The 25,084-nt window shown below is 40.9% G+C and overlaps 1 protein-coding gene across 1 annotated transcript in view; it reads right to left on the reverse strand.

Annotated features, from left to right (window-relative positions):
• CFAP47 (cilia and flagella associated protein 47) overlaps positions 1-25,084 on the reverse strand; it is a 635,949-nt gene that overhangs the window by 519,800 nt on the left and 91,065 nt on the right. The window contains exons 24-26 of the mRNA XM_074968655.1: positions 19,847-20,006; positions 10,120-10,315; positions 8,033-8,242 (exon numbers count right to left, since the gene is read on the reverse strand). Of these exons, the coding sequence (XP_074824756.1) occupies positions 8,033-8,242; positions 10,120-10,315; positions 19,847-20,006 (566 nt within the window). The remainder of the gene's footprint in view (positions 1-8,032; positions 8,243-10,119; positions 10,316-19,846; positions 20,007-25,084) is intronic.

Below are 25,084 nucleotides of genomic sequence, written 5' to 3' on the forward strand. Positions count from 1 at the left end.
GTAGGCGCAACCTTTCTAACTGGACCATCTGCATGCAAGAGTTTCAGACAACTCCAAACAGTTGTGGAAGGCTCAGTCTGCAGATTGAGGTGGCAAATTATCTGAAAATGGTTGGTCGGCAAAAATGGTTTCAACATCACAGAATCTAATGGGGCCCCAATGAACTCTATTTTTCAGTGGGAGCCAAAGTTGACTTCCTAGTGTTTAGAATGAGAGCTAGACAGTCAAGCAAGTGCAGCATGTTTGCTGATGTGGGCAAGAACTTGCTCTCTAGCGCTGCCCCTCAGAAACCAGTCATCCAGATACAGGAAGATGTGAATTTCCTTCTTCCTAACATACACCATAACAATGACCACACATCTGGTAAAAACCCAGGGGGAAGAAGAGGGCCTGAATGGAAGCACTACATACTAAAAGTGGCATTCTGACATGATGAATTGAAGGAACTTTCTGTGGCTTGACAAAACCACCACATTAAAATAGGCATCCTTAAGATCCAGAGCAGCAAACCAGTTGTTCCGAGAAAACATAGGGAGAATAGTCAACAGTGACCGTTCAGAACCTCATATATCTGATATGTTTGTTGAGACTGCAAAGATTGAGATGCTTCTTACCCCCTCCCTTCGATTTGGGTACCAAGAAGTACCAGGAATAGAAGCTGTGACCCCGATGTTACAGTGGAACTTCTTCCATCACTCCCAAAACCAATAGAAAGTGGACCTGCTTGAGCAGTATCTCATGACGGGGTCCCTGAAGAGGGGTGGGGAGGATGTGTGGAGAGGAACTGCATGGCATAACCCAGTCTGATGGTGCCTAGGTCCCAGCTGTCAGTCGCGATAGCCCCGAGCATTATGAAAGCGGGACAGTCTGTCCCAAAAGGGGAGACATGAGGATAAAGGAGAAATGACTAGAACAGTGCTCTGGTCCAAGGAGTCAAAATGGGCTCTTGGATGATGCAGGGGAGCATGTGTGGACTGGTCAAACCCCAAGCTTTCTCCTATCGTATCTATCCGTCTTTCTGGGGTAGCCCTGTTGCATCGAAAGAGGGAAAGCCTGGCCAAAGATGCACTATGGACAATACTACTGCTGCTGTTAAATGCTGTAGTGGCGCCTCTGCACCACCAGCGTGTACAGCCCCAAGGACTGCAGGGTAGCCCTAGAGTCCTTGAAGGAGCACAGCATTTCATCAGTTTTGTCCAAAAACAGCATTTGGCCATTAAAGGACAAATCTTCAATGGCTTGCTGGACATAGGAAGCAATGCTCAAAATCTGCAGCCAGGAAGTCCGCCTCATGGTGACCGGAGAGGCCATCACTCTGGCCGAGGTGTCTGTGCCATCAAGTGCGGACTGCAAGGACATCTTAGCCACCAAGCAGCCCTCAGTGACAAATGCCCAAAATTCCTTTCACGAGGCCTCGGGCAGCTGGTCTGCAAACTCTGACATAGTGGTAGAATTAATTAAATTGTATTTGGGCAGGAAGGCTTGCTGATTAGTAATTCACATGTGTAAGGCAGAGGAGGTGTAAATCTTCCTGCCCATGAGCTCCAATTATTTAAAGTCCCTATTCTTGGGTGTGGACTTAAACCTGCCCTGCCAGGCTCTGTCATTCATCGCAGTTACAACTACAGAATTTAGGCCTGGATGGGAGTAAAACCCCTCAAATCTCTGCACAGGAACAAAAGAACATTTTTCCATGCGCTTAGCTGCAGGCAGTAACAAGACGACTGTGCTCCAGAGAGCCTTAACTGATTCAAGGAGCACACCGCAAGTAGGGAGGGCGACTCTCCCGGGGCAGATGGCTGCAGGATATCCACTAATTTGTAGGTGTTCTCTTGCAAGAACTTCACTTGGATACCAAGAGATTCAGCTACACACTGCAAAAGGTCTCGTTATGCCTAGTTGGCAGCCAGTATCAAGTGGAGTGCCCCAAGGGTCAGTCCTTGGGCCGGTTTTGTTCAATATCTTCATAAATGATCTGGAGGATGGTGTGGATTGCACCCTCAGCAAGTTCCCAGATGACACTAAACTGGGAGGAGAGGTAGATACGCTGGAGGGTAGGGATAGGATACAGAGGGACCTAGACAAATTAGAGGATTGGGCCAAAAGAAATCTGATGGAGGTTCAACTAGGACAAGTGCAGAGTCCTGCACTTAGGACGGAAGAATCCCATGCACCGCTACAGACTAGGGACCAAATGGCTAGGCAGCAGTTCTGCAGAAATGGACCTAGGGGTTACAGTGGACGAGAAGCTGGATATGAGTCAACAGTGTGCCCTTGTTGCCAAGAAGGCCAATGGCATTTTGGGATGTATAAGTAGGGGCATTGCCAGCAGATCAAAGGACGTGATCGTTCCCCTCTATTCGACATTGGTGAGGCCTCATCTGGAGTACTGTGTCCAGTTTTGGGCCCCACACTACAAGAAGGATGTGGAAAAATTGGAAAACGTCCAGCGGAGGGCAACAAAAATGACTAGGGGACTGGAACACATGACTTATGAGGAGAGGCTGAGGGAACTGGGATTGTTTAGCCTGCGGAAGAGAAGAATGAGGGGGGATTTAATAGCTGCTTTCAACCACCTGAAAGGGGGTTCCAAAGAGGATGGATCTAGACTGTTCTCAGTGGTAGCAGATGACAGAACGAGGAGTAATGGTCTCAAGTTGCAGTGGGGGAGGATTAGGTTGGATATTAGGAAAAACTTTTTCACTAGGAGGGTGGTGAAACACTGGAATGGGTTACCTAGGGAGGTGGTGGAATCTCCTTCCTTAGAAGTTTTTAAGGTCAGGCTTGACAAAGCCCTGGCTGAGATGATTTAGTTGGGGATTGGTCCTGCTTTGAGCAGGGGGTTGGACTAGATGACCTCCTGAGGTCCCTTCCAACCCTGATATTCTATGATTCTATGCCTTAAAATCCTCTGGTATTGAAGGGATGATCCAAGCATCACAGAATTATCCAGAGATGACGATGAGGACCTTAACTAAGCTGAAGCCAGATCCAGTTGCAGGGCTGATGGACCCAGATGGGACTCTGAAGACTCCGCCTGGAGGCTTGGGGAGGATCGACGGTCACCACTGCAGACCTGGCCAGTGATCTCGCCTTCAAGCAAGACGAAGAGGAGGACCTCCACAACTGAGGAGCATCCCACAGATTCCCTGGAGGCCAATGACCTGGATAAGACATTGCTGGCCAGTAGGCACTGGGTCCAGAGCCTCCATCCCAACCAGAAGATGAGTATCAATCCAGGTATCCGTAATGGTCCATCAGCAACCCTCGATCCAGGTTGGGCGATGAAGAGTGGAGGGATGATGAGCCCAATTCTGACATCAGTGTAGCCAATTACTTCATTTTATCATTCATTTATTGTGTGATGTTATGATTAACATGCTATCTCATATATAATCATTGTATGCTATATAGATTTAAATTGTAGAATTTTAAAAGTATCAGAGGGAATAAGTATACATTAGATATCTAAGTAAGTAGGGCTGAAACACAAGACCTACAGGCTGATGCCTGTAAGATGTCAGCTTAGCCATACTAGGCCATAGACGTAAGAAATGCTTGACATAAGTAAGTAACCAAAGAATGTCCCTATCCCACAGGATCATAGGAAAAAATGTGCCAATGGGTGGTTTTGCAAAAAATTAACTGTAAGAGTTATTTTTTGCTTACAAGATATCCAGTAGTCACATTTTTCTAACACATGCCATAACCGCAGAGTGCACCATGTGCATAAATGCTAATAAGGTATAGTCAGAATCACATTATAAAAAGAGGGTGCCCAGATTGGGAAACTTTAGCTCCCTATTGGAAGCTCCAGCAGGAACCACCCCTCTACTGATGATCAGTTGGCAAGGCAGCCATCAGACCTTAAGAATATCATTAAGGATGTGAGTATAACTACATTTGTAACTTGTGCATTAGTCTCTATAAAAATTCTATAGGCATGGGAAATCTTAACTTTAATTGTAACTTTAATAAAACTTGTAAAACACATTAGACATTGTATTTGTAAATGTATGAGTGGTCACTATCCTTCGTCTTTATGTGTTCCCAGAAACAAGTAGCAGGGGTGATTTTCACTCTGTTGAGCTTGAAACTGTAGTCACCAGAGCTGAATCCACGATGGCATAACACCACATTACAAAATTCATGTTAAATAAAATAAAAGGCCGTACCAAGGAGCCTCAGGATCCCAGAGATAAGGGTGGAATGAGACCAGAGAGAGAAAGTAACCAGTCTGGCTCGTCCATCAACCAGAATGAGGCAGGAGGCAGCACTGCCAATGGAAGTGGTACCATCAGTACTGAGCATGCCCATTCCAGAAATAGTGTTGGCCCTAAAGTCAGCAGCGGTACCAGAGTGTCTGAGGGTACTGATATCAAGGGCAGCGAAAGTTGCCACAGAAGCATTTGTGGTGCCTACTGTAGCAGTGCCAAGGAGATTCCCGGTGCCAGGGTTCCCCATATGGATCCCAGTACCAGCCCTGCTTTCACAATCTGTGGAAGGGCAATATTGGGGTGCGGTGCCAAGAGACCCGAGGGTTCAGCATCTTGTTCAATTGATAGAGCTATAGATGATGCAGCCCTGGCAAAGTCCTGAACCAAAGGAGAGGTTGGGACCAAGAGGCAAAGGAGATCTGTACCTGCCTGATACGCTGCTGAGGTGGAAACAATCGGTACTGGCATCTCCCTCATCGGTGCCACACTCAACAGATCCCCAGAGGCTGCAACTAGAGTCAACGGTACAGGATTTTGAACCTCCCTACTCAGTACCAAGGAAGGGTTAGAGGTACCCATGCCATCCTGCGCACCGCTACCAACTCCATGCAAGTTCATGCTTTTCCTCAGGGAAGCATAAGAGTCACCCCAAGACCAAGAGCAGTCTCAATTGAGCCTATGCAATCTCTTCTTCAGCACAGTTGACAGGGAATGGCTCCTCCATTTCTTCAGAGAGGCACCTGCTCTGGTATGTGCAGCAGCAGCACTCCCGGAACCCGAAGCACTGTGTGTGGGGGTCACTGTGGGGGATTGCTCTGCCACACGAAGGACAACGTTTAAACCCCCGTGAGGGCATCACTGAGAAAACAAACTACTACAACTAACACCAATGGTACTCCTAACTATATACAATCAGGGGAAAAAACTAAACTAGTTGAGAGGTTATGAGATTAAGACCACACAGAGCCTCGACTCAGCCATAGGCAGTACGAAGGAACTGAAGGAAGGCCGGGGTTGTGCCGCCACGTACAGCTAGGGGAGGGGCTATGACTACGAGGTGCAAGCGTCACCCCCTACAGGTACTGCTAGGCAAATTTCTCCAGCTCCACTGCACTGGGTGTGCAAATACCTAAGTGCAATATACGTCTGCACCTACTCAAAGATGATTACTTTAATGCCAGCTTTTTATTGAATTTGTTTTTTTAATTAAATTCCTCTTCAAGTGAATGGTGGTATTCCTTCTTTCATTTTAATGGCAGTACAGATAAAAGTTTATTGCGCACTAAAATGGTTTATCCCTCCATAACAAGGTTTGATAAGCTGCTACTGTATCATATAAAGAGAGTTACTGAAACTAACTACTGCGCCTGCCGAGCGACTATTTTTCAAGACTCAAAATTCTACTGTTTTGTATTACCCTTTCCTACTAATTACTGAAAGGTTTACAAAAAAACCACATCCCAAATCACAGTTTATCTTAGAAGTAAATAAAATGGGTCTACAAAAAAAAGGGGAGAGACATAGTGGAGTTACATTGATATAGCTCAAGAAACAGAATTTAAAAATTCCAACCACTACCTCTCTAATTACTTAAGTATTCATACAATTCTTGCATAAAAATATTATAAATATTTAGTTTTATATTTAGGGCAACCTAATACCATGTTGTAGCCTCATAAGATTTGAAAAGACAAAATGTTTAACCCTGAAAATTGAGATCATAGTAGAAATAGTGACAGGCAAATAATTAAAGTAGTGCTTATCTGCTTTTTGCACCATTCTAATTCTAAGATATATTCAGTCTTTTGTGCAACATATTATACTGCAATACAAAGTATCAGAGACTTCTGGCAGAAATGATGGCTATTAGTAAAACCACCTTCCAGAAGCACATTGCTAAAGGCTCAAATGGTAGTCCCATAAGTTTAGATGAGATCAGGTTCAAGTCCCAAGGGCAGACAGGTTCTCTTAATTGAGAGTACAACATTTCCAGGTCTTTAAGGAATCTGATTGTCATGTCACTTGACAAAACAGACTGTTATCCACGAGGGTGTCAAGCTAGTATTGCTGCCAGGTGAACCTTGACAGAGGAAACTGCTATGCTTTGCTGTTTCAGGTACAGCAAATAGTCGTGTATATGTCGGATGGATGAATGAATGCATAGGAGAAACCCCTGTTTGCCAAGCCCAGACCGAAAACCATTTACATCTTGACAGGTAGGCGGCCCTGGTGAAGGGCTTTCTACTGTTTAGTAAGACCTGGAAAACTTGCTCCAAACAAGCCTCTTTTCTGGGATTTAGCCATTAAGCTTCCGGGCTGTTAAATGAAGGGAACGCAGGTTTGGATGGAGCAGCTGACTATGGTCTTGAGTGATCAAATTCGGATGCAACCGAAGTGAGACTGGAGTCACCACTGAGAGGTCCAGTAGAGTAGAGAACCAGTGTTGGTGGGGCCATGCTGGGCTATTATAGGCCAGGCGTGATCCCACTTGATCTTTAGAAGCACTCTGTGTAGGAATGGGATTGGGGGAAAAACATAATAAAGCTTCCTGTCCAGGGGAGCAGGAAGGTGTCTGTGATGGAACCTGGATGTAGGGAGTATTTAACAAAAATTGGCAAGTTATACTGCAAGAAATTTAAAACAAAAAGCAATGCTAACATTTGGGGGTGGGGGGGGAAGGGCAAGGGGAAGGGAAGAATTATCACATCAGCTTCCTGATCCTTAACTGTGATCTGACTGATTTCACATCCTACACTGTAAGTTAGCATAGGACTACTAGGAACCCTAGTGAACTAGCTTTATGCAAAACATGTGAATAGAAACTTCAGACAGATTCTGTCTCCTACTTCCTTTTCTGTGTGCATGGAGGAGGGGTGGGAGCAGCATCTAGAAACCCAGCAGGATTGGTGAATGTGGTAGTCCTTTCCTGAAAGCCTCCTAAAGAACTGCAGAGCAGAAAGAAGGACCACCAGCTCTCTCTGATGCCATGAGGAGCCATGGAATGGGAGGAGGGACTTCCTAGCACCAGGACAGAAAGACAGGTCCTGCCCCACACCCAGGAACATTATATAGTAGAGAGGGGGTTCAAAAGAAAGATGATTTCATAGAGGTTTAGGTTCAAGGCAAACTCAAGCCACCTTAAAATCCAACCAGGGTTGGGTTGTTGCCAACTGCTGCAGACCATTAGCCACACAAAACAAGCGCTGCAAGGTTCATGCAGCCCTACAGTCAGAAACATTTCGTTCTTTAAATAGACCTCTAAAGGTTTATTCCATTGTATTGTATGAATTATGCATTAAAATGATGATATATTAGGTTAATAAGGAACTTTCATTCTGGAAGACTGCAAAGCACTTTACAAACCTGAATTGATAGGAGCACCATATTTCATGCTGATACTTCCTCCTATTCAACTGCACTATCATTTAAAATACAACACCAAAAAAAAATCTAATGGAGATGTTTTTAAAACAACAAAACAATTAGGACCAAAAATAGTAGGATTTGAGACATGTTCTAATGAGTAAACAAAGTGAATATGAGGGAGTGGAACAGAGAAAAACTGAGCAAAGTACAAGATTTTGAAATGATTTAAATCTTAAGGGCAAAGCTGAACAGCGTGGTTTGGAACTGGAATCCAGCTCAAAACAGAATGTATTTCTTCAGTTTACTTTCAAATGTGTTGGTTTATATTAGGGACTCCTTGTAATTTTTTTCCAGCTAGTTTATGTCATGAGGTTTGTGTCTTACACACTTCTCCCCAACATGAAGCGTACCCTTCCTTCCCCCAAATGAACTTAATTTAAATGCATTACCTGTTTTTTTCATCATCGATGAAGAATATGTTCCTTAAAAATGACACTGGCCTAGATGACCTGAAGCTGATATGACAAGCAAGTCCTACATTTGTCCCCTCTGGTGAGACTGCAATAACTTGGCCACTTGGAAACTGCACAGAAAGAGGATTAATCCTGTCACCATCTTCAAGTTCAAGCTCTGGAATTTCAACTTGTAGTGCTGACGGCCTGTGTTAAAAATCAATAATAATGATGTTTGTTCCCAAAGGGCAACAGTAACAAACTTGATTCACACATCTATCAAACTGCTTTTCGCAGCGCGATATATGAACCATGATCATAACAGATTTGTTTTTTAAATTATTGGTCAACTGAAACTAACTGAAAAATTATAAGTCCTTTAACATTTAACATGCCATTTTGTCTTTTACAAATGTACTGCAATTAGTTTTCTGTAGTGACCCATTGTAACTCAGCATTCTATGGAAGAACAGTTTTTACAGACCATTGTTATAACTAAGGCCTAAGTATTACTTTTATTTGTTTCCTTAAAAATCACCTATTGTTAAAGCTTTCCTCGATATTGATTAAATTGTATTAATGCTTGCCAAATTGTTCTACTGTTCAAAACAGCTTTTACTCTATATCTATTTACACAAAATGGAATCTCCTGGATAGAGACATTTTGAAATACTTTCCCTGGTCACACTAATTTAGGCCCCATCCTGCAATCACATCTATGTGAGTGGATCCGCAGACCCATATGGAGTCCTGCTGGATCCAGATGTGGTATTATTGACAACAGTCATCCAATAAATTACTATTTCTCAACAGAAATCCTAGGAAATTCACCCCATCTACATCAGCTGTAGGAAAATGGATGCAAGGTGTTCATTCAGGTCTGTGATACTGCAATACTTAGTCTTATAAATGTGCCGCTAACTGCACTAGAAAATGAAATTTACCATTTAACTACAGAAAAAAAATGTATTACAGGCAGAGGAAGTACAAGCTTCCTAACACTTCTCATACCAGTGCGCCTCAACTCTTGCCTGGAGAGCCTACTACTAGGGAAGGGAGCAATTCAAGTTGTGCCTAACATGCTAACAATGTCACCAACTCTGGTATTAGTTTTTGTTATGTTAGCATCTATCCACTGGAAACTATGGTGAGACATACAATCATTTAACACAGGTAACAAAAACCTATCAGATGGTAACTTTAACCACAATTGCTTTGAGCTGTATTTGAACTAGTGCCTAAAATTTAAAAGCTCTGGATACCATTACCAAGCCCTATTATTCAAAAATACTAAGCTGTACAACGCTATATGGTACAAAACCCATGATAAAGGACTCGGGGGGGCATCTGTTAACCAAATATTGCACCAACTCTGGACTAATACATTTTGCTATAAAGTATGGAGATTAAAAGGAAAGATTTTGTTTGTTTTCAAATCTTCAATTTAATAGAGTGATATTTGGAGATCTAAAAAAAAATGAATAAAAAGGCACAATTATTAATAAATCTAACTTATAGACACTTTTAGATTAATGAATTATCAAGTTTGTTTTGTTGAAATATAATACAGCTATGCATAGATATTTAAATCATAGTACATCCAGTGTAACTCAACGATGTGTGTAACAAAATCATAACTGTTTATGAGGATTTCTAATTAATTTGCCAGAGAAAAACAACAGTGACAATGTTTTCATCTAATCATGACACCAAAAAAAATAACAAGCTTATGATCTGAATCTCAGGCTGAAGTCACTGAGAAGCTCTCATAGCTGCTGCTTTTTTCGTAGTTCTGCTGTGCTTTTCAAAACAGTACAAAAAAAGTGTGACAATCTGACCTGCAATGAGGATGGACACACTTCTGGAGCACAGAGCTAGTAGAGAAATGATACATCATGAGGATAAAATGCTGTTAACTATCACTATTTCCTGCTAAGTATTGCATTTTCCTCCATTGAGCAGACAGTGATATGACCACCAACCCACCCAGCAATTATCAAGTAACTCCTGCCGCGGAAAACAGAGGAAGCATGATAATTATGGTGTTTATGGAAAATTAATCTGGAATTTAAGTGAAGATTTACCTTGAGTAGTCTTTTGGAACAATATTGACATACGTCTCAGTTTTCATATCCAGAGGAACAGGCATCAATATCAAAAATGGGGGATCAAAGTTTATCTTAGGTGACTTGACAGTACCAGACAGAGTTAATAGTTTGCACTGAGATGGCTTATCATTCAGAAACACTGGCACTTCAGCTCCATATGTCCCAGGATAAGCTAATGAAAAATGGAACAATCAAACAAATACACGAACATAATTAAAATAAATCATTTGAAGTAACAAACCTGATAAGAACTTTCTAATCAAGCATATTGCTTTTGTTTTCAAAATACAGTCTAACATGAAAACAAGCTGCTGTACTACATATACTGTCCACTAGATAAGTTAGGAAGAAAAAAATAGTTACAAGTGACTTGTCCTGGAAACTTGGAACCCATTTTTAATATAGTTTATTAGCAGGAAACTTTTTGAAATTCTGGCATTTCTTCAAAATTATTGAAAAATGAAATACTTGTTGCAGTTGATGAAACACCACAAAATGTGAAACCACGCATCTCTACCTGTACTGTCATGCAGTCAAAGTCCTATGTGACCTCTACGTCAACATAATAATGGGCTCCAATATCTTAAAATATAAATTCAACCTACCAGATTCCAAAGCTCTGTACTGTTTCCAACATAAAAATGCCTCTCACATCTCATCTTCAAATACACAAAAAAACTTCGAGGGTGAAATTCCGACCCAACAGAAATAAATGCCAAAACTTACATTAACGTCAATGAGGCCAGGATTTCATCCTATATACATATTACATCCTAAATAATTAAATTTAAAAACCCCATTAAGTTCACAAAGTCAAACACTCATTTAGGAAATGTTAGATTTATGGTTGCCTTAACTTGGCCTCATTATCTGATCAGATACTAATTTTCCACATGACCCCTGCGTCAATCAGTGCACAGGTTGGACGGCGCTCACTGAATAAACACTATTCAGTGTTTTTCTTTATCTTAATTACCCAGTGTGTGTCCCCATGCATTATTGCACGTCATCCAAACCTTGTACTCAACACAGTTATTAATTTCCTCATAGCCTTTTCTATGATGCTCTCATCATAGTATCTTAGTTCTTTAATGAATTTATTTTACAACACCCTAGAGAGGTAAGGAAAATGAAGACCAAAATTGTCAAGTCTCCATTAATTTTGGGTGACAATTTGAGACGCTTAGGGTTTAATTTTTCAGAGCACTCAGCATTATATAGCACTTTATATGTTCCAAGCACAGCTTCCGTTGCCTTCAGCTACAGCTGTGAGTGCTCAGTATTAGAGCTGGGTGAAATTTTGTTGGCAAATACTAAATTTACCAAAATATGCATTTTTCAGGGCACCAAAACTATCTGCAAATTCAAGTCTAATTTGGCAACTAGTTTTGACCAAACAAAATGAAAACAAGATTTTTGAAAAAGTGGATTTGATCAACATTGAAAACAATTTGACCTGAACAAAATTTTTCCATTGTTTGTTTGGTTTTTTTGTTTGTTTCATGAAGAAGAACTTGGGGGCGGGGGAAAATCAGTTTCTGTTTGAAACTAAGCAATTTGGAAGGGGATTTTTCCATCTGGCTTCCAAACCAATAAATCAATTATTTACTCAATTCTACTCAGCACTTCTGCAAATCAGACCCCAGGTGACTCCAGTTGGGTACCCCGAAAATGAGGAACACATAATGGCCAGCTGTGAAACTTATGGCTTATATGACATGCTCAGCAACATAAAGCAACTCTGTGGCAAAGGCAGTGATAGAAGACAGTTCTCTAGGGCAGCATTCAACTGCCTTTTCACTGCACAGCCCTGATTCATTCCCAGAGCAGCTCCATCCTGTGTACTAAATGAGGCAGGAGTCCTGTGGGAAAAAATAACAATAGTTTGCCAAGTGCACTTGATTTCCATTCTGTTTAAAGATATCTTAATTACATGATCACATACTAACAATAACTTAAACTTTCCTGTCTAGCATTGTCACCTCAATCATTCAAACCAACGTTTTAGAGTTTGCACGGATTTTGTATTCTCACAATTTTTCCTCCTTTAAATAGGACATTGCTTTCTCAAAAACTGAACAAAACTGGCCACGCCCACTGACCCTCATCCGGGCACAATCATCTCATCCAGATTCTGCTTCTTTCTTAAAAGCACAACTGACCAGGATTCCAAAAAATGCTACCACTGCACAATAGCACTAACCCACGCAAACTGGATGAGGGGAGGGATAAGATAATCATACTAAGCCAGAATGCCAGTCTGATTCCAGACAATTCTTCAAATCAGTTAGCCAGAGAAAACTACATATCTAACATACTATGGGAAATATTTGTTTTGTTAACTATACCTCTAGTGACCACAGCCAAAGCTTGTGCTACACTACCACCTAATACTCCACCAGCATTTGCTATATGATAGTCAAGTTGCCAGCTGATGTGGGAGTTTTCCTTGGGGATGTTTCATAGTGTTTACAAATTTGTCCACTTAATTTTGGCCGGAGCTGTTGGAATCCATGGAACTAACTAATTCCTCCTCTTTTTAATTCTGGACATATTTGGGGGGTGGGGAGGTGGGGGGAAAGAGTAATTATCCTAATTTATAAGAAAAGACCCAAGAGGCAGCACCACAGAAACACTGAAATTTTAAAGAGAAAGAGTTTCCTTTCTGATCCTGCAGAACCAAAAACAGGAAACAAACTATCCAAGAAAAATACTCCAAATGCATACTACCAATGCAAACAAAGATAAATCCTTTTGTTAAGATGTAGCCACACACTTATTTCAGTCATCGGTTTCAGGAAAAGCCCATTTATAAAGTTCCCTCCTTAAGCAGGTGTCTGAGTTTCTGATGGTTCTCCATGTGGGCATCATGGTGTCAAACTTAAGGTTGTTTGAGAGAATTTAGCTGCCTACTGGCATTGATCTCCTTACTTTCCTGAAGAGGATGTTTACCTAAACCAGAGCCTTATTCCTTAAAAATAGTTCCATTGATTTTTATGTGTCTACTTAACACAAGGATGGGAAAAAAGTGGCCCCAAGTGGCTTTCCCTCATCTACATTTCTGAGATCAAACCGTTGTGGTTTCTTGCCAGCCATTCTATCCCAGCCACCACTTGTGGGGCCATGCATACTTTGCAAAGCACGCAAACTAGTGTTTTTACATAAACCACACAAACAGATGTATTATGAACCCAAGGTGGATATTATATACACTTAACAAAACATGTTTATATAATAGGAGTTATTTTTAAATATATCTGTGTTTACACATACACCTGGGTGTTTTGTATTCTTAGGCTTACCCGTTGAAGTATTTTCTCCAATCCTACTCACAACCCCCTGAAAACTTAAAGCAAGGCACTTTTAAATGAACATTTCAGGAGAAGTTAAAAAAAAAAAGCACTAGTACATTCTTTGAAAAGTGAACAACAAATCTGGAAAATTCATTTCAATGCAGCAGTTGGTCTTAATTGCCCCAAACTTCCCATAAACTCGAAAATGTGAAGTATGTGAAGTTTCAGTTGCATTGAATCTTATGTAGTTTAAATTTAAAGATAAATTCAGTTTCAAATTCACTCTAACAAGAAGTCAGCTTTAACTATAACAAGGCACAATCAGTGGCCATTGATAGTATTTATAACACTACCTTAACTGCAGTAGAACATCATATGCTGGGATTTTCAAAGGGGCCTAAGGAACTTCAGATCACAAATCCCATTGAAATTAACTCCGTTGTGCCACTTTGAAAATGCCAGCCAAAGTCTAATGGCTTTAAATAAAACATCTGTCTGCACTGAACCAGCTTTAACTGCACTGTGTCTTTTTAACTGCCTGGCTGAAAAAGTCATACCTTCAACAGAAACAAAAATTTTCATAAAACTATTAGGAACAAAAAGATGACTTCAACTTCTCAAAGTAACAACTCCAACGAGAAAAAAAATGAGTCCCCAGAAGCACAAAGTTAAACACAGTTCCACTTGTTTTTGCTGAAGTCATATCAACCTCAAGCCCAGCAGGCAGCTTTCCAGTTACAAAGGCTCTGCTAGTACAGTCAGAAGCACTTCAGTGCAAGCTGCTGCTTTCCGCAAAGCAGCTACAGACTTGAGGATGAAAGTCTGTAGGGTTTCAGTACCAAAATAAAAAGAAAAGTTATGATTTAAACAGAGTGCAAATGATAACACTGTTAAGCAAGTTGTCACAGTCCAGGCACTCCCTCACCAACAACAGCAGTAGGTCGCAGTACAGACCATCCCTGAACATATTTATAGCCGGGGAAATACAAAGTCTTTGCTTTGCTGGGTCCCCATCAAAAGCCTTTCCATTTCTGGGGAGGTTTTAGCAGAATACCACAATTTTTTATCAGCTTGAGTACATGCTTCCCTCCTCCCCACAGTTATTCCTTTCTGCTTCTTCCTTTTATATCTGTTAGCTGGGCCATGTTTTTTTCCCCCCACAAGATCCAGCTGTGTCCACTCATGCAGATACTTAACCCCTAGCTGTCTGGTTCTTAAACATTGCAAATCCAATAGGTGAAGTAGGAATTTTGACCTTGGCTCTAGCTGGATTTCCCCAGTCCAACTACCCAGAGCGTCCAAATACCCAGATGGGTGGTTAAGTATTATATCACCTACAAAGAAAAAAATAAAGTTCTATTAATGTTGCAACAATTTCTAAGGTGAAGTTATGCAGAAATACCTGCATTTGATGTGTTTGGGGGCCTCACAAAGCACCTCAAGTGTGTGCATACAACAGCGCAACTGTATCGGGCCATCCTTCAGATTTTATGGGTCTACAGTAAGACTTGACTTGGGCGGGAGGGGAATACTCAAAAACCTGTATCATGTTATAATGTTGGGACAGAATGTTTCAATACCTGCATCTTCAATACCATATCATTGCATCAATTTATGGTACTTTATCATCACATAAAAATGCAAAAACTTCACATATATCATCATGGCACAGGATCAAATAGTTGAAAGAAAATTTCAGAATGTGTGGCAAACCTGCCTAAATTATTATTCCTATCTTCTATTTTTAGCCCCCAAAGAATGGTGGGAAGAAAGCAAGACCACTTTAAGCCATAACTATCAATGCAAAATAAGCCATATTAGAAGCTTTTTACTCCCAATCGCCTCTCTTCTTACACAATCAAATCACCATGTCTTCTGAATCTCTGCTGACCTAAAGCCAGGCTATCCCAATGCCCTACAACTGTTCCCTTCTACTTTAAACCAGCCTATCAACCTCATTCATTTCTACAATAGGCAGCCAACCTTTCCTCTATCCACACTCTTACCCTATTCAAAGCACAGCCATACAGTCATTCACCTTCTCCCACAATATACCATCAGACTTTTCCTCCCAAACCAACACCTCCAGCCTATCAGGCATGGACTTCCAATAATCCATTCCATAGTATAGCCAAAATTTTCAATCTTTGAGCCTAAAAATTAGGCTCCTACTATGTGCTTTTCAAAAGGGATGTGTGCCCCCAGGTAATTTAGGCCCATTTGAAAATTGCACTCCTAAATCTGTATTTAGGACCCGAAGTAGATGTGGCCTCATTTTCAAAGCAGCTGAGCTAATCTGCACCAGAGGACCAGCCCAACACGAAGCACTCTCCTGGCTAGCAATGAGCACTGCACAGCTGCAGCAAATGACTGGATGTTTAAGTGAAGGACATGTGCCTTAGCTAGAGCAGGTTTTTGTTTTAGGGGCAGGGGGTTGTTTTTTGTTATTGACATTCCATTTCTATTTTAAATGGAAACGAAGTAATTGAACAATTATATTCCATCACAATACTCAGAAAACATGAAGGTTTCACGGATAAGCAATCAAAATCTGAAAATGACAACACAAACATTGCATAACAATATTCTGCAATAATGAGATCAGTTATGTGCAACCTTAATTCTGCCTTTTGTGTGTATATATTACAATACAATATTTAGTTACATGATTACATAGTATTTGTTTTTTCATTTCTATTATTATTTGTTATTTATATTACCACAGCATCTAGGAGTCCTAGTCATGGATCAGGACCCCTATGCTAGGTGCTGTACACACTGAATGAAAAGATGGTCATATACTGTGTATTCTAATGGAGGGAGAATTAAAGTTTCATGTGCAACACTAAAAGTAGTTTCATCATGTCTGAGCGCTTAGCTTTGCAACTTTAAATGTTTTATGAATGTAGATTTTTGATGAAATGTTGTATAATTGGAGCATATGGATCTTGAACAGAAATGAATGTCAACAGAAAAAGAATATGCTCCATTAAATACACAGATTCCTGAGGCAGGGAGGGGAGGTATCAAGTTGTTTTATCTCAAGGCTATGCCCTAGAAAAAGAAAAATCAATACTAAACCAATCATTTTCCCCATAAAAACTGTTATAGAGTACAAGTATTCAACTTCCTGCTGCAGCAGAAAAAAGGAACTAGAAGTTAGAGGCTGTGACATCCATCTGTACCCTTCAGTCATATAATCAGCAAACCTCCCTAGTGTTCTTAATTCTTTTAAAAGTTGCTAATCCAATTGTGAATTTTATGACTCAGTAATGAAAACCAAGACATGGATCTATTAAAACTTACTTTTCTTTAAAGAATTACAATTATTATACAGGATGACATGATACAGTAACATATTCTATCCCTTTCATGCATTAGTTAATGCATTTTAGATTATACAGTAATATAGGATCATTTCAGGTAAATATATATTCAGTTCTTAAGCATCTCTGTTGAACTTAGCCACTTCCATCACAATAAGGAAACCTGTTACATTACCACACCTTGTGTGAGCCATTTATCTGTTAGCTTTAAGTTAAATTTAGTGCCATAAAAATACTTTAGCACCACATCCTGTCACAGGCAGAAACTCTTCATTTTGTATTACCTTGAGATCTACTAATGAAAAGTGCTCTACGAGCTAGGTATTATTATTACTACTACAAACACAGTGGTGTGTTGAAACAAACCAGTGCAATGTATGCTTTAACAATAAACACTAGGGCTTGTTAATCAAGTTTGTCCACTCAAACATGTTGCAATTCTACAGAATAAACCTCTGTAGGTAAAAGGCAAAGCATGCTCCTTAATAGGCTATTAAGTTAAAGTCTTCCATGTGGGTTTTGCTGTATTTATTATTCTATTTTAAGAAAGATTAAATATTGTTTCACAGAACGCACAATACACAGGCAGACTACAAACAGTGGAATAATATTTAAAATATGGAATTATGAAGTCAATTGATTTTTAGAATGCTCTTATTGCTCATGTAAACATAAGACTTGCACATAGTAAAATGTAAACAACTTTAAATAAAAAACGTGTTGATCAATAATCCTTGCTGACTATGCATGAATATATACAGATACAGTATATTTTACACACACACACTTTACTCACTAACTCACAATATTGTTTTGTATTTGTATTTTATTAGTTGGTTTAGTAGTCTTCATAACAATACTATTTTATACAAGTGGCTTTTTCATTGCATAGATCATATATTAATGGAGAGGTTATCGTGTGAATGACCACTCCTTGCATTCACAGTCATGATACCCTTGAAGCTTCTACAACAATTGCTTATGTGATCTAAATGCTTTCCTAATATTACATAACAGTCCTTAATGAAATGTGGCAGCTGGAAACCAAAAGGAGAGAAAGAAATGTATGTCCACCCACCCCTCTGCAGTCCACCAATCATTCAAAGGTCACAGCTTGGGAAGAACGGCCTTATATTTGTAAATATCATTAAAAATATTCTTCTCTTCAATTTATTTTAGCTTATCTTAGCAAGAATAATACTGCCTTGATCATCCCTAAATCAAACCTTGCTGATCTAATCACATGCCAGTTCAGTCATTCAAATTCTCTTCCTCTGTTAATCTATTTTCCCCGCTCAGTCTAGAAATACAAGACAAGACCATAAAATAACATTTTTCTCAGAATAAAAAACAAATGAAAAAGTTTATGGTTTCGTATTGTAGTCTTGGGCTGATTATTTTATCATCATCATTCATTAGTGTAGACATAGAGAATCTCTCAATGTGTGTGTATTAAAACTGCCTCTCTAGGAAGCAAAGTTACAGCCCTTTATTTTGTGACTTTTCTGTTATTTGAATGACAACAGGGAACAGGGTACATAACGTAAAGTAGATGGCTCAGAAAGGAGAAAATCTGTAAAATAAATACAGTTACAGGGCACCGCTTCCCGCAGCTCCCATTGGCCGGGAACGGCAAACCGCGGCTACTGGGAGCTGCGAGCGGCCGTACCTGCAGACGCTCAGGTAAACAAAGCGTCTCGCGGCCCACCAGGGGCTTACCCTGAACAAGCCATGAACCAAGTTTGGGAACCCCTGACTTAATACAATATGATCCCCAAAAGTATTACATGTGATTGCAATTTCTGTCATAGTGATTACTTCCTGTTCTAGAGTTTCCAGGTGACTATAAACTTCAGGGTCTCCTCCTGAATTTTGGTAGGGATATGTTTTACCTTTTATACACAAAATCTACTTTACTAAATCAATTAGGACTGTTCACAAATATATTAATGTCTCAACTTTAAGTCTTCTGAAGAGAGAAACTGCATTTTATTTCTATATTCTGGCTAGTTAGAAAAAAAAAATTCCCCTTAGTCCACATAGAGAGTTTTAAGTTTTTACTTCACTTAAAATAAGCTCTCATTAAAGACGCAGGACTGATAACACAGAAGAGCGTAGGAATTATTTTATCCACAGAACAAGTGCAATATAGGCAGCAACTGTGCAAGTGTCTTCTACACCCACCTAATGAGCCTCATTCACAACCTGGAAGGACTGCCTCTGCTCCTGGATGGGTAGTTTTCATGTCCATTCAGCCCTCGGCCTCTCTAATCCACACTACCAACAAGATTTCCAATTTGTGCCAATAGTGGAGGTTATTGTGATGTGGACATCTGTTCATTGGGAACCGGACAGAGACCAGAAACTTATTTCACATAACCCAAAGATATGTGGATAGCAGAAGTTTCTAATGACCGAGGATTAAGGATACTGAATGCCTTACAGAAAAGCTCGTTGGCTTTTCTGAGAAATATATGCTTTCCAGGGTCATTTGCCTAGAAATGTTTCATATGTTAATGGAAAGGAGCAGCTAAATATTTTGCTCGGCCAATGTTCAGACAGTGCCCTAGAGTGAGATGAATGCCTGAAACCAGAGTCCCTCAAATTCACAGAGGAACCCATTAATTTGAATCTTTTCTGATCCCCTTAAGCTTTCCCCAAGAAAAGGTCTCAGGTATCCTATCCTATACAGACAGAAGAAACGCTTCAAACAATTCCCCTTTCCTGAGCTGTCCAGACTGCAGCATTCTTCATTCTCTGAGCTTCAACAGGGTTGGGTTTTTTTCCCATTGGCACAATCACAGATCCTGTCGCACTCAGTAGTTTAAAGATAGGAAATGCTACTTTTATCATCTTCTTGGCTTCAACCTATGTAACTTAGGAGTTCAAAAAAAGGGGCTGTTTATAGTTTTATTTCAGTTTTTACCAAAGTTGGCTATCTCAACACATTAGCTCCTCAAATGTATTTCAGCAAAGAAAATGTGCTGATTCACAGTGAAAGGGGATTTAAATACACCTCTGGAAATGGAGTCTTGAACAAACAAACATTTATATAAAAGTTGACAAATTCAGAAAAATACTTACATGGGCAGAAGCCTACGGTGATACTAGTTTTTTGTCCTGGATCAAGAACTCCAGCACACAGACTAAATTTAAAAATGCCATCTTCTATGGCTTTTCCTGCACCATCAAGATCTAATTGCCATGTCACCTGTTGCCTTGAGGTATTCTTCAGGTCAAACTTCTGTAAATAGTGGTAGGTAAACAAGGATGTAAGATGACAGAACACAATAAGCATTATGTTATTTTTCACATCACTAAATATTAAGCTTTTCCTGTTGAAAACAAGTTACTGTTGTATGCTGTACTTTTTATCTACATAGAACAGTTGACACAAAGTTCAACAGAGTGCTCTAGAGAGCAATAGAGTATGCAGTTTATATCTGTAAGGTAAGAAAATAGGCATGCCGTATGGTTCACAGATAGCACACTTACCAGCCACTCACCATTCACAAAGAACAATGTTTCCTACCCAGGAAGGAAAACCATTTTCTCAAATATGACACTGATTTCTTCAATGTAATAAGAATAACCTGGAGTAACAGCAAGTTGGCTATCAATCTTGGGCTAGTGTGCTGATAAGTAGATTAACTGCATTTATGATGGCAGTGGTGGCAAGGCAAATGCAAATGGGAGAACTTCTACTGGTACCGGTGAAATGTTGCAAGAACTAAATACACTATCAGAGAGACCTGACATTGCAGTTCTCAAAGATACTACATATATTGACTCTTCTGTTGAAAAACTTGTTGAGATTGCAAAAGTTTAGAGCCAGTTTAAAAATCCAACAACTTCTTTTGCTGGAATGACAAAATAGCAAGAATAAAAAACTTTGCCCTAGTAAAGAGAATCAGGGAACAGATGGCCAGGATCCCCTGGGGGACTAACATGAAGGGGAAGGGAGTCCAGGAGAGCTGGCTGTATTTCAAGGAATCCCTGTTGAGGTTACAGGGACAAACCATCCCGATGAGTCGAAAGAATAGTAAATATGGCAGGCGACCAGCTTGGCTTAATGGTGAAATCCTAGCGGATCTTAAACATAAAAAAGAAGCTTACAAGAAGTGGAAGGTTGGACATATGACCAGGGAAGAGTATAAAAATATTGCTCGGGCATGTAGGAAAGATATCAGGAGGGCCAAATCGCACCTGGAGCTGCAGCTAGCAAGAGATGTCAAGAGTAACAAGAAGGGTTTCTTCAGGTATGTTGGCAACAAGAAGAAAGCCAAGGAAAGTGTGGGCCCCTTACTGAATGAGGGAGGCAACCTAGTGACAGAGGATGTGGAAAAAGCTAATGTACTCAATGCTTTTTTTGCCTCTGTTTTCACTAACAAGGTCAGCTCCCAGACTGCTGCGCTGGGCATCACAGAATGGGGAAGAGATGGCCAGCCCTCTGTGGAGATAGAGGTGGTTAGGGACTATTTAGAAAAGCTGGACGTGCACAAGTCCATGGGGCCGGACGAGTTACATCCGAGAGTGCTGAAGGAATTGGCGGCTGTGATTGCAGAGCCCTTGGCCATTATCTTTGAAAACTCGTGGCGAACGGGGGAAGTCCCGGATGACTGGAAAAAGGCTAATGTAGTGCCAATCTTTAAAAAAGGGAAGAAGGAGGATCCTGGGAACTACAGGCCAGTCAGCCTCACCTCAGTCCCTGGAAAAATCATGGAGCAGGTCCTCAAAGAATCAATCCTGAAGCACTTACATGAGAGGAAAGTGATCAGGAACAGTCAGCATGGATTCACCAAGGGAAGGTCATGCCTGACTAATCTAATCGCCTTTTATGATGAGATTACTGGTTCTGTGGATGAAGGGAAAGCAGTGGATGTATTGTTTCTTGACTTTAGCAAAGCTTTTGACACGGTCTCCCACAGTATTCTTGTCAGCAAGTTAAGGAAGTATGGGCTGGATGAATGCACTATAAGGTGGGTAGAAAGCTGGCTAGATTGTCGGGCTCAACGGGTAGTGATCAATGGCTCCATGTCTAGTTGGCAGCCGGTGTCAAGTGGAGTGCCCCAGGGGTCGGTCCTGGGGCCGGTTTTGTTCAATATCTTCATAAATGATCTGGAGGATGGTGTGGATTGCACTCTCAGCAAATTTGCAGATGATACTAAACTGGGAGGAGTGGTAGATACGCTGGAGGGGAGGGATAGGATACAGAAGGACCTAGACAAATTGGAGGATTGGGCCAAAAGAAATCTGATGAGGTTCAATAAGGATAAGTGCAGGGTCCTGCACTTAGGATGGAAGAATCCAATGCACCGCTACAGACTAGGGACTGAATGGCTAGGCAGCAGTTCTGCGGAAAAGGACCTAGGGGTGACAGTGGACGAGAAGCTGGATATGAGTCAACAGTGTGCCCTTGTTGCCAAGAAGGCCAATGGCATTTTGGGATGTATAAGTAGGGGCATAGCAAGCAGATCGAGGGACGTGATCGTTCCCCTCTATTCGACACTGGTGAGACCTCATCTGGAGTACTGTGTCCAGTTTTGGGCCCCACACTACAAGAAGGATGTGGATAAATTGGAGAGAGTCCAGCGAAGGGCAACAAAAATGATTAGGGGTCTAGAGCACATGACTTATGAAGAGAGGCTGAGGGAGCTGGGATTGTTTAGTCTGCAGAAGAGAAGAATGAGGGGGGATTTGATAGCTGCTTTCAACTACCTGAAAGGGGGTTCCAAAGAGGATGGCTCTAGACTGTTCTCAATGGTAGCAGATGACAGAACGAGGAGTAATGGTCTCAAGTTGCAATGGGGGAGGTTTAGATTGGATATTAGGAAAAACTTTTTCACTAAGAGGGTGGTGAAACACTGGAATGCGTTACCTAGGGAGGTGGTAGAATCTCCTTCCTTAGAGGTTTTTAAGGTCAGGCTTGACAAAGCCCTGGCTGGGATGATTTAACTGGGAATTGGTCCTGCTTCAAGCAGGGGGTTGGACTAGATGACCTTCTGGGGTCCCTTCCAACCCTGATATTCTATGATTCTATGATTCATCTGCTATACTGTCCCCAGGTGCAGGGTTGTGACTTCACCCCTCAAAAATTTCTCATGAGAATATATGGAAAGAGCTGGGGTATAAGGCACGCCATTGAACTGAAAATTGTAGCTTTTTTATATACATTTCAGCACACACCCAGGTCCCTAGCCAAAACCTTATTGGAAGAAACTGGGATAAGTTATCTCCAGAAGGAGATGGATGCAAAAAGGCAATAGTGTTGAAACATACTGGCATCTGGCTGCCCACTGAGATCCCAACATCATTGCATCCGAGTATAGAGTAGCCTCTGTGATAAAGGAACAGAAGATAAGCCCTCTCCCTAAGCCGACTCTCTTTAAAATGAAAGGCACTTGGAAACTACCTTTGCTTACCCTGAGATTGGATATTTAATTTAGTCACCTGAGTGCTGCTGGTACTACCCATACCTGAAGGAGCATGTCTACCCTAAAGACAGACTAAAACCCTGAAAAGACTGTGCCAAAAAATTAGTCTCTGAGTCTGCTCAAGTGATCACTGGTTTTAACAGTGGAAAGGCTGCATGCCTTCAAAAAGGCAATTCCAGCACTTTTGTCTGAAGTCCCGAGCCAGTAATCTCTCTGAATGGTCACAGCAGACCGTAGAGAATGAGACAAAACTTCAGATGCATTATAGGTAGCTCATAATGCATGTCTGGCTAAGTCTTAACCCTCATGAATGTTCGTCCTCTTAGCCTGCCTGTCAGGGTACCTCTACACTGCAGCTGGGAGCATGCTTCCAGCTCGGGTAGACAGACGCATGCTTCCTCCACCTGAGCCATCCGAGTATAAACCTGCTCAGACCCACTGGGTATGATTTGGGTGGCTAGCCCACGAACTGCCCAATCTACCTCCAGCTATGATGCTATTTTTAGTGTGCTTGCTCGAGCAGAGCTAGTGCTCAACCGTCTACACAAGCTCGGAAGCACACTGCCAGCTGCAGGGTAAATGTGACCTTGCAGGCAAGCTATAAGAACTAACATTCATGAGGGTCAAGATTTAGTCAGACATGCAATATAAGCTGCATAAGCCTACTCCATATATTCGGAGTACTACTATATAAGTAGTACTGTATAAGCCTACTCCATATATTAAAACTATCCCACACTATTATCTCCTGGAAGGCCGTGCTGTCACCAGTAGGAGAGAGAGGCAATCAAGGAGACAGCTGGTGGAAAGGACAGAGCTCCTCTAACTTATTCATTCAAGAAATATCACCCTTCACATAGATGACAGGTTTCAGAGTAGCAGCCATGTTAGTGAGCTGTAGCTCATGAGAGCTTATGCTCAAATACATTTGTTAGTCTCTAAGGTGCCACAAGTACTCCTTTCCTTCACATAGAGAAGTTCATGGTCTTCTAGCGGATCTCCTGACTTCCCAAGTATCTTAAATAGATCATTAAAGAGAATGTAGCTCATCTCTTTCATGATTCCAGAAGGACACTTTCAAGAGGCTTCTTGAGGAAACTTTAACTTAAGCTATATAGTATATATCCTCCAATACTTATGCAGATTAAAGTGACTATATGGGCTCTGATCTAGCATCCTTGTTTCCTCCCCTCCTCCCCCCCATGGCAGGGAAAATTTAAAGGTGAAGAATTGATCTTGAACAACTAGAAAAGATTATCTCTTCTCCTATACATTTTAAGCACCTGGTGTGACAGTCATGTCAGACATTTTATTATGGAATGAAGGACAACTTTTAAACTATGAATGCTTCTCTGGATCCAAAAATAACAGGGTCCTAACAATACCATTACAAAAAACTAACAAATTGTTACATAAAAACAAGAACTAAAATAACTATTGATTTAACTAAAAATGTCAAGGAAAATAGTAACTATGCAATGAAGGATGAGGGAAATAATTCCAACACCACTGTCACCAGCAGAAAGAGAGGAACTGAAGAAAATAAAGGGGGAAAGGTTAACCTTTCTAAACCACTGTTGGTACTTTGGATCTGTAGCTTCAGAGATTCAAAGGTCAGAAGATTCCAACGTCACAGTGTCCGTTGTGATCATCTAGTCTGATCTCCCATGTATCACAAGCCAGAGAACTTCCACAAAATAATCAATGTGAGCATGCTACCCAAATGCTAAGCTGTGCTCGCATACTCCTACAATCATGAAGCACAACATGTGATTGCCAGATTGGGGATCTGCAAAGGCTTTTTCAAGAAGAAAAACTCATGCTTGTAAAATTAAGAGTATGTCATGAATTAACAACTGTCTGCATAAAATATACTGCACAAAATCTT

The sequence above is a fragment of the Natator depressus genome, chromosome 1, assembly GCF_965152275.1.
Source record: "Natator depressus isolate rNatDep1 chromosome 1, rNatDep2.hap1, whole genome shotgun sequence".
NCBI lineage: Eukaryota > Metazoa > Chordata > Testudines > Cheloniidae > Natator > Natator depressus.